The 15,995-nt window shown below is 52.7% G+C and overlaps 1 protein-coding gene across 1 annotated transcript in view; it reads left to right on the top strand.

Moving 5' to 3' along the window:
- KSR2 (kinase suppressor of ras 2) overlaps window positions 1-15,995 on the top strand; it is a gene marked incomplete at both ends in the record, with an annotated part of 78,928 nt that overhangs the window by 52,461 nt on the left and 10,472 nt on the right. The window contains 2 exons of the mRNA XM_084271905.1: window positions 88-455; window positions 13,767-13,863. Coding sequence (XP_084128031.1) covers window positions 88-455; window positions 13,767-13,863 — 465 coding nt within the window. The remainder of the gene's footprint in view (window positions 1-87; window positions 456-13,766; window positions 13,864-15,995) is intronic.

The raw sequence follows: 15,995 nt of genomic DNA, 5'->3' as shown, positions 1-15,995 counted from the left end.
ATGGGGCTTTATCCATGGGATCTTCCTGGGCTAGGGTTTCTTTTCCCCCCCATTTCACCGTGCTCCCCTCCCTTCGCCTCCCCGCAGAACGAGGAAGGCGCCGAGGAGGCGCAGGAGTCCGAGGACGACTTTGAGGAGATGAACCTCTCGCTCCTCTCCGCACGCAACTTCCCCCGCAAGGCCAGCCAGACCAGCATCTTCCTCCAGGAGTGGGACATCCCCTTCGAGCAGCTGGAGATCGGCGAGCTCATCGGCAAGGGCCGCTTCGGGCAGGTCTTTCACGGGCGCTGGCACGGGGAGGTGGCCATCCGCCTCATCGACATCGAGCGGGACAATGAGGACCAGCTGAAGGCCTTCAAGAGGGAGGTGATGGCGTACCGGCAGACGCGGCACGAGAACGTGGTGCTCTTCATGGGAGCTTGCATGAGCCCTCCCCACCTCGCCATCATCACCAGGTAAGCTCCGACGCCTCGTGCTCAGCCTGAATACTTTCTTTCTTTCCAAAACACCTCTCTGCCTTCAGATGGTGGCCATGTCTCCCTGCCCTGCCAAAGGGATGCTCTCTGTCTGCTGGGATTTGTGCTGCGAAGTAGATAGCACACCCATTTGAGTGAGTCCTGGCAGGTTCACCTCCTGTGGGAGTGGAGCTTGAGATGGGAATAGTTTGTTTTAACCAGGGACAGGAGTGATTTGGTTTAACAGGGAGAGAAGTCACCTGATGGGCTCCAGCAGCTTCTGTTCTGAGGTTTTATTTATTTTGTTGATTTTAAATGTTGCCCTGGCCAGGTTGCTGGGTGGGGGATGGGGTCTGGAACCCGCTCAAGCACCAGTACGGTCTAGAAAAGCTGGTGATGGCATAAAGCAGCCAGCCAGGCACAAACACCAGGAATAACTCGGTGCTGCGGAAGCAGCTCTGGCGTCAGAAGGCTCTGCAGGGTACTGGTGTGAGGTTCGATGGTCTGTGAAATGGCTGGAAAGCCAGCAGTGGTGGGAGAAGCAGGGGCTTGCAGGGAGAGCTTGTGCTCCCTGAGACTGGAGCCTGTACGTGGGGTCTCCTCGCTCCCAAGGTTGTGGGAAACCTGGCAAGAAAACTCATGGTCTCCTGGGGCATTTCCTCCCTTACCCAAAGCTGTTGTTTCTTTAAACCCCAAAATGAGTATGAGAAGAATAAGTGAGTTTGGGATGGGGTTGGGGAGGGGGAATAGGGGGCTTGAAGAGCTGCTGGCTGGGTGGCTGGTGCTGCTTTATTGGGTTGCAACAAGGCACGGGAATGGAACTGCTGGAGGAGGCTTCTCACAGCTGGTTGGGGAGCGAGCTGGGATTTAGGATCTCCCAAACCATCCCAAACAGCTCCATCTCATGCAATTGCCGCGTACCCATCGTCACCCACCATCACCCTTGTGCCCAGTGGGAAAGGCAGCACCGAGCAGCCTGGCGTGCTCCTTTCATGGGTGGGCAACCACAAAATCCCCGTGGGGATGGGATGCTACAGCTGCTCCTGGAGCAGCTGTTGTCACGTGAGGCACGTTTATTTGTGAGCATTCCATTATTTCCCTGGGCTCCAGACGATGCGTTCAGCCGCGGGGTTCGCTGCTGTGCATCCTGCCACGGGGTTACCTTCTCTTGGAGAAGTTTCCCCAAGGTGGAGCTGAATTTTCAGCCGCCTCCTGGCAGCGTTTCAAAGAACCTTGGGCTTTGAAATGGCAATGTGTCCAGCTGCAATTAGCAGGGGGATATTGCATCAGCCCTTCCTAACATCACCTTGAAAGCAGCACCTCCTGGGCCTAATTCTGTGGGTGCTGGAGTGGAGGAGGTGTGGGGTTTTACTCTGTTCCCCCTCTTGCTCAATAGCAGAGGATTTCTACCCAAATTTGTGGCTCCTTCATGGCATTGCATGGATCCCTGCTCCACTGTGGGCTCATGGGAATTTCATCCTCTGGAGACAGGGTGACTCCGAACTGGGGCTGCTCCTCCCCAGCTGGGGACTGGAGAGGGGAAAACAAAACCCAACAAAAAAGCTTTTAATTTTGGACTAAAAAAAAAAAAATCAGTAATTAGGGAAATTCAGCAGCGTTTCAGCTCTCCAGCCATTAGCTAGCTTTGGGCCAGAGAGCCTTCTGAAAAGGGTGCAAACACAGGAATCCATGGATGTGTCAGAAAGCCCAGCTGGGAGTTATACCTGGCAGCTTCTCTGTCCTGCCCCGCGCTCCCTCTGCAGCCCCTATTTGCTCAGCTTCCCAAGCCTATTCACTACCAAAACCTGGGCAATACAGCCTTTTTTTTTTTTTTTCCTTTTTTTTTGAGCTACAAAGTGTTTTCTATTCTAATGCCTCTTTATATAAACCCATAAAGGTGCCGTTTTTGACAGCTTGACAAAATAAATACGTACGCCGCGGGAGCGCGATGCATTCATATGAGGTGTGCTGCTGCTCGCCTCGCTTCCCTTCCCAGCTGCACTCAGCCCCCCCCCTTTTTTTTAAGGTCAAAGTACAGCTTTATTGGGTTGCCCCAAATACAACCTGTGCTCCTGACGGCCCCGAGCGACGCCGGCTCTTTGCCTGCAGCCGGTGATCCGCTTTTCTCCGCGTTCTTCGAAGGCTGAATCAACACCGTGAGTGATTTTTCGACTGCAACAGGAAACCTGTTTGGTTTTGATCCCTCTGGGATTTCTGCTGTGTGTCTGGTGCTGGGCTGGCCATGAGGATGTAGGAAAACTGATGGGGGATGCTGAAAGGGGGCTCAGAGCTCAGTCTCAGGGAATTTTTGGGCAACCCAGGACAACCTGAGCGAACATCTCATAGCCTGGAGGTTATTTCCAGACACGATTTAAACCCCTGGGAAGATTCCCATGGAAGTGGGGTGGAGTCTGGTTTGCCAGTGCTTTCTGAGGAGGCAGCTCTGGGAGCAAAAGCATCCCTTGTATTTCCCGGGGTGACAGAACAGGGATGCTCCCTTGCCCTTGTGCCTGCAGTCCTCGTCTGGTTTGTCCTTGGTGGAGCAGTTCTGGGGGCTTTGTGGGGCATCTCTGACCATCTCCTGTGGGAAAAACCTTCTTGTTTCTCCAGCCCATCCATGTTTCCTTATCTGGCCCCTCAGGTCTTTCCTAAGTGATGTGACCACCCTGGGGACTCTTCCATGGCACAGGTGGGACCTGCTGCTTGGGTGTTGAAGGGAATGAGTCTGGGAAGAGGACAATGAGCCCAACTGAAAATGGTCAGGGATGCTGGGAATGGTCCAGGATGTGGCACTGGGGAGTAAGGAGGATGGTGACCCAGCACAGGGAAGAACATCGCTCTTCAAACAGGACTTTTTGGAAGCAAGTCAAGTTGTCCTCATGGGTTCAGAGGAGTAACTTTAAACCAGGCTTTGCTTGGAGTGAGGGAAAATCAGCCCCAGCTTCCTGATGGGGCTAATTAAAGACAGGAACCCAGAGTGTCCTAATGTCCTCACCCGTTCCTCCCTGTGCGTGTCCCAGCGCTGAATGGGCTGGGTGCAGAAGCGGCTCCTTTTCTTCTGGGTGCCCAGAGGTTGTCGCTCAAGGACGTGTTTTCCACCAAGAAAAAAACAAACCAAAGCAACCCAAAAAAAGAAGAGAGCAATTTCTTGTAGCTGTTAAAGAAATGTCCCTTTTCCTGCCGGCACGCCGGAAGCAGCTGCCCGTCCCTGGAAGGGGCTTTACCACGCCGTGCTGCCCGGAGCTGCCGGAGAAGGACTATTTATAGATGGGTTTATTTTTGCTTTTTGACGTCCCTACATTTTCCTTCCTGCCCACTTGCGTTATTCAGGGATCGTCTCGTTAGCAGAAAGAAATCTCCCCCTCCCCACCCCCCACCCCAAACACCATGGGCAAAATCTGGGAGGGCTGGCAGGGGAAACTGAGGCAGCAGCCCAGGGAGCTGATTCAACAAAGACAGGTTGAGAGTGTTGGGGTGGTTCAGTCTGGACAGGAGGAGGCTCTGGGGAGACCTTAGAGCTCCTTCCAGTCCCTGAAGGGTTTATAAGGAAGATGGGGACAGGCCCCTCAGTAGTGCCTGTTGTGGTAGGATGAGTGGCAATGGTTTTAAACTAAAAAGAGGTGGATTTTGGTTGGATGTAAGGAAGAAATTAGTTACACTGAGGGTGGTGAGACACTGGCACAGGGTGCCCAGCGAGATGGTGGATGCCCCATCCCTGGAAACATTCAAGGTGAGCTTGGACAGGGCTCTGAGTGACCCGATCGAGTTGATGATGTCCCTGCTTCTTGCAGGAGGGTAGACTAGGTGACCTGGAAAGGTCCCTTCCAACCCAAACCATCCTCTGAGGCTTAAGCCATCCCTCACTGCTACCCCCTGGGTCAGAAAGGAGGAGAACCTGCATCTTTTGGCAGCGGGAGGCAGTGGCTCCAAAGAGCGCTTCCGTCAGAGCCGCTAATAGGTTTTCTCTTGGGTAATGAGCGGTGGGGATGGTTAACATCCATCTTAATTAGTCTTGAGCAGGAGCGAATGTGAGCCTCGGCGCTTTGAACGCCGCGTAACGGCGAAGCACAAAGCGGTGCCGACGGCTTCGTCCCGGAGGAAATGAAAGGACCGACAAAACCTGGATCGTGCTGCCCACGGGCAACCGGAGGGTTGTTTGTGCCGGTGTTGAACGAGACAAAGCCAGCTGGGGTAGGCTCACGTCAGCTCCTTGGGGCTCCCAACCCTGGTCCCTGTTGGCAGTGGCACGGGAAGGGGAGGCAAAGCCCCCACCACCCAGGAGGTCCTTCCAAGGACAAAGCTGAACAGTTCTCTTGTGCTATTAAAGCAGCTCAAGCCACCCACGAAGGCAAGGGCTTAGGATTCCAGGTGTTCCTTCTGGGGGAAGAGGGGAAAAATAGAAGAAAAGGGGATTTTAATGCTTTTTGGTCTGATCCTTCCTGAGGCTCCTGAATCTCGAGTATAAAACGGAGGTTGGGGGAGGGGGGGATCAGCGTGCTTGGATGCAGCTTTCTGTGGGGGCACCAATGGCTTTTGTTGGGTGTGAGCATTGTTAGCAAGAGGTTAGCAGGTCTGAAAAGCATGAGAGCAGAGGCTGGAGCTGGAGTTTGCTTATGCTCTGAGCTCCCACTGGCTTGTGGGGGGTGGATTTGGTGCAGCTTGTCCCAGGAGGTACCTTTTTTGTCAGTTAAAAGCTCAAACCTGGCACTAGGAGCCTGTGCAGGCACCTGAGATGCTTCTGACCAGTTCTCTGCCCCTCTCCTGTCACAATGCGACGCCAGGCTGACTCCAGATTTACAGGGTCCAACTGGGAGCCAATGTGATAGCTGCTGGTCATCCTCCCCAGGGATGCATGGCCATGATTTATGGCCCTGCTGCGGTGTGTCAGGAAGATCAAGGAGAACCTTGAGGAACATTAGGAATTAAGCTTGACCACTACAGGACTATATAAGGAGAATTAATTTGTTGAAGGTGCCTTTCAGCAGCTGCCGGGGAGGGAGCAGCATCTCCCAAACTGTTCCCAGGAGCTGGCGGTCAGTGGCGGGGAGCTGAGTGACGAGGACGAATATAAACCTGGGCCCCTCTTCTCGTGTGAGGCACCAAAGGTGAAAGCAGGCTTGACCTTTTCTTCCTCTGCAGCCAAGCAAATAGGCTTTAATAACAGGGAGCACGTTACCTGGCACGGATTAATTGGGAAGGTGTGCGAGCGAGGGATGCGGGGAATACTGGGGATGCTGCCGCTCTGCCTTTCAGGATGACTCTCTTGCACTTCATGGGCTAAATATTGGGGCTTGGTTTGATTCTATATTTTATTTTGCTGCTGGCTTTTAGCAGTGCCTAACACTTGGCTCCACTGCTAGGGGGAACATGCCCGGCTCCTAGGAGGGGTTCTTCTCCTGTCTCCAAACCCAGTTCCCCGTGGGCACTGGGAGCTCTGGGCAAAGCGCGGCTTTAAACACACAGCTCTTCCAAGGCTCTCCCAGTGCCAAACCTCCTAACATTTACAGTGTCCTGGCTTAGCTGCTAAGGATTTGGGGCTTGTATATCTTAATGCTTAGGGAGCTGGAGGCCAAGCGGGTATTTGATGTGATTTGGAGGATGTGGGAGTAGATGGATAAGGGTGTAGGCAATCATGCTTAAGACAAAACAGATTGGGGATGCTTGTTTTACCCCTGGCAGGGGCTCTGTGGGGCCAGGACGGGCTGCACAAGCCTGTGTGTGCTGCTTGCAGCTGGCCCCTTGTTCTCCCCAGGGAGCGATGCTGGCTGGTTGGTCTTTAATAAACAGAAAGTTAGCTTCTCCTCATTGCAACCCGACCACTTCAAAACGCACCCTATCAGCCTTCTTTCCTGGCCTGTAAAGTTAAGAAGGAGCTCTCATTCCTGCCTGACACGAGGGAAACTGAGGCACAGAGCCACCACAGTGTTTTTCTTTGTGCCAGGCTGGAGCTACACATCCTGGAGCTGGGCATTTGCTGAGAGAGATGCCTTTTGGCTCTGGCCCTTTCATGCCTGCTCATGTGCGAATCTTAGGAGCAGAAGCCACGGTGTCCCACTCATGGCTCCTTCCTTATGTGGAGCAACTTGTTTCAGGAGTCAGAGCATCGCCTCCTGCCCTGCCTATCCATTGCTCACCCTCCTGTTCCTTTCTGCTGCCTTTCCCCTTCCCTAGCGGTTAAATAATGGAGCTCGTAGATCATGTAATAAATAGGTATCGACTTGGTGCCACAGGCTGGATCAGAATTGATTGACCCATGGGAATACACTCCTTCACAATCAATAGGAGGCCATCAGGCTGGATAAATCTTGATAACGACTGACAACAGGAAAGTCGATATGTGTATTAATATATACGTTAATCGAGTATATATCTTCCGCCTGGAGACAGCGTTGCTTTCGGCAGCTTGGGCAGTGGGATGGGTTGGGGAGGAGACTGAGATATCCCAAGCAAAGAGGCTGGCAGGGATGGGGGAAAGGCAGCGGCGCGATCCTCTGTGAGGGTGTTTGGTGTTGAAATAAGAGCTGGCTGCTCCGGCACTGGCTGAGCTCCTCTTTCCCCTTGTCGCATCAAATCCCCGCCAGCGGCTGTTCCGTAGCGGCGCCTCAGCGAGCTCCTCTGGCAGGGGATGCTCGAGGGCAAAGTTCTCCTCTGGGTTTGAAAAGCGCTTCAAAATGTGCTGTAATATCACTGTGTTGGCCGTGGCTTCTTGGGGAAAGTACTTAGACGCAGCGGGACGCGGCGCTGAAGCACTTTACTGGAGAGGAAGGGATTTAAGTGGGTGTTTAAGGGAAAGCCTGTGAGAGCCCCGCTGAGACATGGTCCCACCAAGTCTTTCTGCTGGGGCCAGCTCCTCCCTGTGCAACTGAGTGACATCCCAGCATGATTCCTTATTTTATTTCTTTTATTTCCTGAGCATCCTCAATGCTAGGGACCCGCTTTGGGACCAGCAAAGGCTGTTTGCATGGGCAGGGCGGGGAGGACCCCGGTGCTGGCGGCATCCTGCCTAGCCAAAGAGGAGGCTGCCCAGGGAAACAGATCCTTTCTGTGACAGCACAATTAATTCTATATCAATAATTATTATTGCTATTGCAAAGCAGGGTTGGGTTCTGGTGAAGCAGCTGTCTCGATCGAAAGACTCGCTTCTTCCCTCTCTTCAAAAGAAGTTTGGGGTTGGGGTTTGGGGTTTTTTTTGTTGGTTGGTTTTGGTTTTCTTTTTTAATTTCTCTTCCTTGCCAAAGTTTAAAAGTTGAGGAGCACGCTGTGGGGAATATATTAGGCTCCTTCAAAGGCAAGGGGAGGTCAGAGCACCTTTATGCCAACCCGAACGCCCAGCCAGCCCTCTCAGCGCTGAGAGCAAGTGTGCCCTTTCAAAAGGCAGCAGCAAGTGCCACCTGAAGCATCAAGGATTTTCGGATGAGTTGTTTGCGAGCAGGGCTTTAGATAAGCCGCCGGGGCCCGAGGCTGCTTTGCATTCACCTGTCTCCAAGCTCTTCTCCCCACAGCTGTAGAATAGCTCGTCTCCTCTGACACTATCTCCCTCACATAAAAATGCATGGAGTTTGCTTTTTCTAAATAACTTGTTTTTTTCCAAAGCTGTGATGGAGTTGGAGCTACTTTTCGGGAAGGCTGATTTCTCCCCCCTCCCCAACCCCTCCTCCTCCTCCTCTTCCTCCAGCCCTCATGGTTTGGCTGCGCTGACTGTAGTTATCTCGTGTGCCAGCTGCTGGGAGGAAAATTTTGCTTCCTAAGTAATATCCATCAAAGGACAGTGCTTCCATCGGGCGGAGATAGCGAGTGTGGGACAAGGGGAACATCGTCTCTTCGGGGCTTTTCTATTTCCCCGTGCTAATTTTGCTCTGCAGAGGCTCCTCTGTGTAAAACAGGAGCTGGGCTGGGGACCTGGCCAAAATCCTTAGCTTATGGCAGGTAACAAAGTCCCTGCCTCCCCCTAAGGTTTCTTTGGGGGATGGTAAGGGTTCAATTTGGAGGTGCAGAGTGATGGGAAAAGTATTTTCACCCCCCCCAGCTCGAGTGATGAGCCTGGAGGGACTGGGCTCTGATGAATGCTGATGCTCGGCATCAGGTCTGTAGGCTCCTGGTCCAGCATTTCACAGCACTGCGTTGCCACAAAGCTGTTGGACACTGCTTTCCTCCCTGCTTGTGGTCCAGCAAGGATGGGTGGTGTTTCTCCAGGGCCTGAAGAGGAAGGAAAGCCCAGGAAGGGAGACAAGGGGGACAGTGACTCCCTGCTTGCCAGCAAGTGCAGCAAAAAGGAGTGGAATGAAGTAAAACTTGTAGCACTGGGGCTGGGATGTTTCCTTGCTGAATCTCAGGTATGTGTGGCTCAGAAGAGCTGCTTCACTTCACAGAGACCTTTTTGGGATGGTTAATCCCAGTGACACCAATCCTGAGCATCCTTGGTGGAGCTGGGGGTAGTTGGGGTCCCAATAGCACTGGGGGGGCTGCTGGCATCCCAACAGGGAAAGCTGGCCCAGGAACCAGAGGAGGTTTTTTTATTCCCCCCCACCCTGCCAAGCTTTTCATGAGAGGGGAGAAGAATATGTGTGTGTGTGTATATGTTTTTATATATAAATTGGTGTGGGGTCTAACACGTGCTGACTTTCTCCTTGGTCTGAGACCTAACAAACTCATTGCAGCTCATGTCCCCATGACCCCGGTTGTCCCAGCCAGCTCTCCCCTCTGTCCTCAGGGCAGCATTCCCATGCGGAAGGCTGGGGGAGCCGGGAGCTGGGAGCTGTGCTTGGCTCACCCTGGCATCGCCGCGGGCAGAGTGTGCGTCAAGGGGCGCGATATTTCTTATTGATTTGGAGGTAAAACAAAGCCCGGGGATAAAAATTAACCCAAGCCTCTCCCTCTGCTAGCCTCCCAGCCTTGTTTAATGTCCCATGGCGTGAAACACAGTTGTGGCTGTTTTGTTGCACAGTTGCCAGATGCCTGTAAAAAGAGAAAAATCCAGCCAAAATATGGAAACAGCTCGAAAACTTCCCAAATGACTGAGGCACGTGCAGGCAGGCACAGTGCTCCTTCCTCCCCTCCCTGCTGCAGCTTGTCCTGCTCAGAGGAAACCCAGTAAGTCCCAGTTTGGTGGCTCTGGTTGCTCTGGCTGTGTGTTTCTTAATATTCCCCAAAGATTCCTTCTTTTTCTGTGAAATACTACAAAAAACTGTCAGTAAAACTGAATGTGGAAACATCTGGGCAGCCTCCCCCCACCCCCACCCCCCACTTGCTCTGCCTTTCCTCGAGCACAGATGTAACCTGCTAGCAGAGGTATTTTTATATTAAAGTGCTTATTATTAATTCCCACTCTCTCTCCTTGCATGTCTCCCCTGGGTGCATGGTGCCGGCTATCACCATGGTATCTGAGCTGGTTCCCCATAAATCAATATACTCAGCAAGTAATGAGCTTCCCAGGGTCTGGCATTTATCACTTTGGGGTGTTCAAATGATCCTATTTAATTTAATGGGCATTTATGTGGATGGTTGGGCAGAGGGAAGAAGAAAAACACTGGTAGGTACCGGCATCGCCAGGCCATCGGCTCTGGATTTATTCCTGCTCCCGAGCAGGAGCCAGACTTGGGTCTTCAGCCCTGTGGAGGTGATGGCTGTTAGTGAGTAGAGGTGATGACCATCAATATTGCAAGGGGGGGGACGACACACAGCCCAATGGGTGGGAGATGGATGAGGCTGTTTTCCTATCAAATGGCAAAAAAAAAATACCGAGAGGCTCCAGCTCTTCCTCACTCATCCCTCTCAAATTGTTCCTCTGCAAGTCGCTTTGGCTTTGCTCCCGTTGCTGATGTCTTCAGCCCACGCTGGCGAAATGCAGAGTGTTTATAAAGCAATTTGGGATTTGGCTTGCTTGGCTGAACACTTCACAAACTCATTTTGAATAGAGAGTTGCATCTGCAGTGGGATGGGGCCACGGGGCCGGGACTCGCGAAGGGGAGCTGGTTTGAGGAGGAGGGGGAGGCTGTGCTGTGGGTTGAAGTGTGCTCCTGGGCGCTGGGGACCTTGGGGTGGACCTCTGCATCCCCTCGCGCTGCCCGTTCGGGTCATCCCTGCCACCCATCAGCCCTGGCTGGGGGTCGGTCACCTGTAGGGCACCGGTGCACATGTCATCAACCTCTTCACTCCGCTGATGGGTGGGATGGAGAGGTTCAGGAGGAGAAGATGATGCGTATTTGTTTATGAATACGTACTTCAGCGGTGAATAAGCCGCGATCCGTCTGAAGACAGAAATCATCTGCTTTTTGTTTCTGGTGTCAAGCGTAGGCAGCCTCCAGCCTTGTGATCCGCGGCGTCGCTCGCTCGCAGCCGGTTGGGTACCTCGGTGCCGCGGTTCGGCGCAGTCCTCTCAAAGAGGAAAGGCAGAGGATGATGTGCGCGCCCCGGGAGCCGCGCTTTGTGCCCGCCGCTCCTGCCCCAATAGGGAAGCGATTGACGGCAGCCGAGGAACGCGCGGCAGCAAAATTGTTGAGCTCTGCCGTGAAAAGGTTGTGCAGGTGGCGGTTGAATGAGCTCAGGTGCCACATAATAGGTATCAACTGGGCTTTATCTCCGCATCGGCGGCTCCTTATCCAGCAAGGAAACTCTAACAAACACTGGCGTGGCGCTCGCTAGTTGAATCCGTGCGGGGGAGTTATTCGGCGAGGGGAGGAGAGCAGCACCTGGGATGGGCTGCCTTGCCACCTCTCCCAGGGTCTGAGGGGTGATGGTGGCATGTCCCCATGCCCACAGTACTTCACCACCAAGCAGGTAGCACTCTGTGGCTGCTCTGCTTGCGCCGGGTGCATCTGCTGCCTCCGTTAATGCGGTCCCTCCGTAAATGAAGTGGAGAGATGGGAATCTCACGAGCGAAGGGCTGTGAGCTCCACTCCTGGGGTTATCTCAGCACTTCAGATAGGCAGCAGCGTGAGGATCTTTTTCTCTCTCTAAATGACCGTTTTCCAGGAAAACGGCTGATCTTAACTCACTTCAGGGCTGAAATCAGCTCCTCTCCCAGCACTAATCTATCCATTGCATTGGTGGTGTCGGCTGGTGGCTAACGCAGGCTGCAAGCAGCTTTCAGGAGTGTTTTTTCTCTGGGGGAAAAGAAGCATTTGTTGGGGAGTGGGGAGGGCCAGGGGAACCCCATCACGTGTGGGTCAGTCACAGGAGGAGGCTGAAAGCCTGTTGCATCGCAGGGCTTAAATCCTTACTGGTTTATTTAACAAATTAGTGAGAAAAGGCTTCCTATGGAAGAGGTGCTCTGTCATTAATTTGCACCCTTTAATTCCAGTTATAGAAGCCCAAGGGTCACCTTTATCACGTATTTCCAAGCAGTGGTTTGAGGGCTTGGACCCTAATCCTCCAGTGCATTTGTGTTTCTCCATGGGTGCAGCCGAACCGCTGCAGATGATGGGAAGCGGCCGATGTCATCAGGGGAAGATGGTGCCTGTAATTGCTGGTGCCTCAGGTTCACGATCTGGCTTGTGTGCCCTGGGGAAAGCATCAGTGAGGAGGTAGTTGTGTGGGCACAAAGGTGCCCAAAACTCCCTGGCATCCAGTGAGGTGATTTCCAACACACCCTACGGTGAGGTGCTCTGAAGGATGCTGTTGCCTTTCCAAACCCTGTATGATACCAGGCCAGTCCCGTCCCTGCTTCGCTGCTGGACCTGAAAATTGTACTCTCTGCCCATGGAGGCATGTGGAGCTTTTGGCTTGGGAGTTGGAGGGTCCTTTGTGTCTGTGACCTTCGGAAGAAGCAAGCAAGCCTGTCCCAATCCCAATCAGTTTGATCCCCCCAAAGGCTGCCAATTGCTCAGCTTCCCTTGTGGTCCGGATCCCATTTTAAGCCCTCACAGGGACCTTATTTGCATCTGGGTGATGGCCTCAGCATGGGGACATGTGGTAGTGATGGGGGAACCATGTCTGCCCTGCGGTTTGTGGGCACTGCTGTCATTTTTGATGTCCCCAAGGAAAACCTGGTGCAGCCTCCTGGGGCTCGTGGTACTCCTCTGCACCAGCCTCGGAGTAAAACATAAACATGGGACTTTATGGCAACATTTTGTTCCCATTTCCACTGGATTCACAGCATTTTGTTCCCAGTTTCTATGGATTCGCAAAGTGAACTGGGGGGGTGGGTATCTCTGGGGGGGCTGGGCTGCTTGCCTCTCTGGGAGGCTGCACTGAGCATCGCTCCCTTGGCATCCCCCTTCCCTCTCATCCATGCTGGAGGTCTGAACCGGACCCTCTCCCTGTCCAAGCACTGCAGTACCCGGGCAAACCCATGCTGGCCCGGTGGGATGCTCCACCAACCCTTGTAGCAGGGTTTAGTACAGGCTGGTTATTTCCATCCCAAACCTGTTGTCTCCCAGGGGACAAATCCAGACCAGTCCATGCTGGCATCCCTGGGGCTGGAGGACCTGGGGGAAGGGGAAAGTGATGGAGCCCTGCAAGGATGCAGCAGTGGGGCGAGCAGAGGAATTAGCACCTGTAACTTTTCATTTGCTAACTAGAACAGGAACAAATTAACGCCTGTGGCTGCCGAAGCCTCTAACGAGATGCGTGTCGGTCGATTTATTTGCTGGGCACAGGTATCCAGTCTCATCTTTCTAAAGTTGCCCATAATAAGCGTGGGTGGATATAGAAAAGCAAAAAAGCCCTTTTTTGTGGGCGGGAGTCGAGGCAGCATCCACCCACGTACTCCATTATGATATTCAAATGTCAATATATTTTTAATTGGTTTATATCCCCCCCCTCCCCCTCCAGCTGCCTTTGGTAATTAAGGCTCTGTAAATAGATTTTACTGTAATTGGTACAAGAAGGAAAATTGGAGGACATTGTACAGTGTGTTGGGGTTTGGGGTTTTTTTCTCCCCCCTCCCCTTCCCTGTCTTTCCTCTTTTGACTCACATTACATCTGTGAGCATTGTATGCACCGAGGGAAGAGGCGGGAGCCGCGGCCGGCTTTGCACAACAAGTCTGATGCGAGAGGACCAGGTGGTTTCCTCATGGCAGGGACGTGGGGACATGGGGATGAGGTGGGGAACCAGCCCCGGTTACCCCTTACGGGGCTCAGCACCACGGTGCTGGGACCAGCAGCGTGAGCTCCCTCCCAGTGCTAAACTGGGGAGAACCCCTGGTTTCTGTGCTGAATCTTCAATCTGCCTTGAGATGCAGCCAGAGCTTTTAGGGTTATTTATAGTCCCCTGTCGCAGCCGCTGCCGTTAGAATTTGGGGATGTTTCTCGGCGGGGGGTTTATAAACTGTGGTTTTATCTGTGTTCATCTTTATTCTCCTGTTCCTTCAGCCTGTGTAAAGGACGGACTCTCTACTCGGTGGTGAGAGATGCCAAGATCGTCCTGGATGTCAACAAGACGAGGCAGATAGCTCAAGAAATTGTGAAGGTATGGCGTGGTATGACATGGAATGACATGATAGGGTATGATATGACATGGTATGACATGGTATGGTATGATATGACATGGTATGACATGGTATGGTATGGTACGGTGTGGGGGCAGCTTGACACTGATGAAGGTCCAGATCCATCCGAGAGCCTGTCTGAGCTACTCCAGGCAGTGGGAATGAAGAAGTCAAGGAGGTTGGGTGGGATAGCACCTCTTGACTTTAAAATCCAGGTCCCTCAGCACTTTGAGGGGAACTGGGGTAGCATCAAGTCTTCCCCTGGGGTGAGCCTGTAGCTCCTCTTCCCCCTTCCAGTGCAGATGTTTAAGTCTGACATTTGCTGCTGCTGCTGTGTGTTGCTGATTGGAGATCCCTCTGCTCTTGAGGTGAACAAATAACTTTAATTTTCAGTTGGTCCAAGGTTTCCATGTCTCTGGAATAAAAGCATCGCCGCAGCCAAGGTGCCTGGAGGAGTTGGTGCTGTGGTGATCGTGGTGGGGGGCTGTGCGTGCCACAGGGCAGAGCACACGTGTGTTTTCCAGCTCTGAAAAACATCTGTCTTTTTTTTTTCCCCCATGGAGATGACTCAAAGTGTGTCTTCAATGCTTCAGACGTGCTGTATAAGTAGATGCCAGGGAGGATCCTTGTGTGGTAGGGTCAAGTGGCTGGGAAGTTGGGTCCTGAGCCATCAAAGCTCCCCATTCAGTGTCATCTTCCCAAGAAGGGTCGAGATGTCTGCCAGAGCAGCATTTTACTGTGATTCCAAAGCTATTTAACACCAAGTGGAACCAAAAGCATTTGACCTTGTGCCTCTCTCAAGGTCAGCCATCACCTCGGGCCCCTGGGAAGCCCAAATCACCTAGGGCTGAGCTCACATTCAATGTATTTCTACAGGGAAAAGAAGGAAAAAAAAAAAGGAAAAAAAAAAAAGGAGTTTTTCTGGCTGATCTTAAGCCCCTTAAATATTCAAATCCAGGTTATAAACCAGAGTATAATCTGCAGTGTATCCTGAATGCTGCCATTCCCCTGCCATGCTTATGCTGTGTCTTATTGGACTGTCTATTTTGTGTTAGTTTGCACCCAGATGTAGCAAAGTGCATCCTGCTTTTAAAGTAAATTCCTTAGGTGCCCTCAACATCTCTGGGGTACGTTGGGCGTCAGCTTGACCACCTTGCTGAGACTGTGTGGATGTTGCAAAAGGTGCCTTGGAGCAGTGAGGTGGCTGAGCCCCGTGCTGGGGCCATGAAGGGAAGTCACAGGAGATGAGCAAGTCTTTGGTGTGTCCTGCAGCACTGAGCAGTGCTGCACCCAAGGTGGTCCTGGATCTCTTAGGTGATGCTATCGACCCTGTGCAGGGCTGTGGTAGTCTCTGAGATGGGTGGTGACAACTTCTTTCAAGCTCTGGCTCACAGGTTGGGTTGTTTGAGGCAGCCAAGGGCCTCTTTGCTTAATTTCTATTTTTTTATCTGCATTTTCTGCTTTTTAAAGATGAATTTTCCCCACTGAGCAAACATCTCAAGCATCACGTAGGTTTGTCTCACGTTTTCTCCCCTATCTACCACTGCTCTTGTGCTCAGGGTTCTTCGCTGCCCAGATGTTCACAGCGGGAGGCAGAGGCTTGGTTCAGCCCCTTTCTCTGTGTGGGCTGCGGGTGGATTGGGGTTTAGAAGACTAGGCTGAGACACCACTGTTCTCTGCAGCTGCAGATGTGTTAGGAATGGCTTGGAAACCTCAATCTCTTTGTGGTGTTGTGAGGCATTCCCAGCACTGGAGAAGCATTGCTGGATCTGTGACATTAAAGCATCTCCATGAGGAACATCACCCATGAGATCTGCTGAAGCAAATCCACATGAACTCATGTAGACCCAGCTGTAGCCCCAGCAGCAAGCCAGCTTCCCTGCATCCCCTCGTTCTCGGGAGTACGGGGCTGGGTGATCCTGCTGCAGGGCAGAGGGGTTTTGGGTCCAACCTGGGTCCCTGTAGGAATTAGTGGAGGTCCAAAGGCAAAGCTCTGCAGCATGGTTGCTGAGCCCAGGCTCTGCCTCCACACCAGAGGGATTTTAAGACAACAGCTCCAGCTCACAGGAGAGGTCCATCACTCAGTCACCCTGATGCTGTGCCCCGGACACAT

This window comes from Gallinula chloropus, assembly GCF_964237585.1.
Source record: "Gallinula chloropus genome assembly, chromosome: 17".
Lineage (NCBI taxonomy): Eukaryota > Metazoa > Chordata > Aves > Gruiformes > Rallidae > Gallinula > Gallinula chloropus.
Note: the sequence above shows the minus strand (reverse complement) of the source record. Positions and strands in the feature narration are given on the sequence as shown.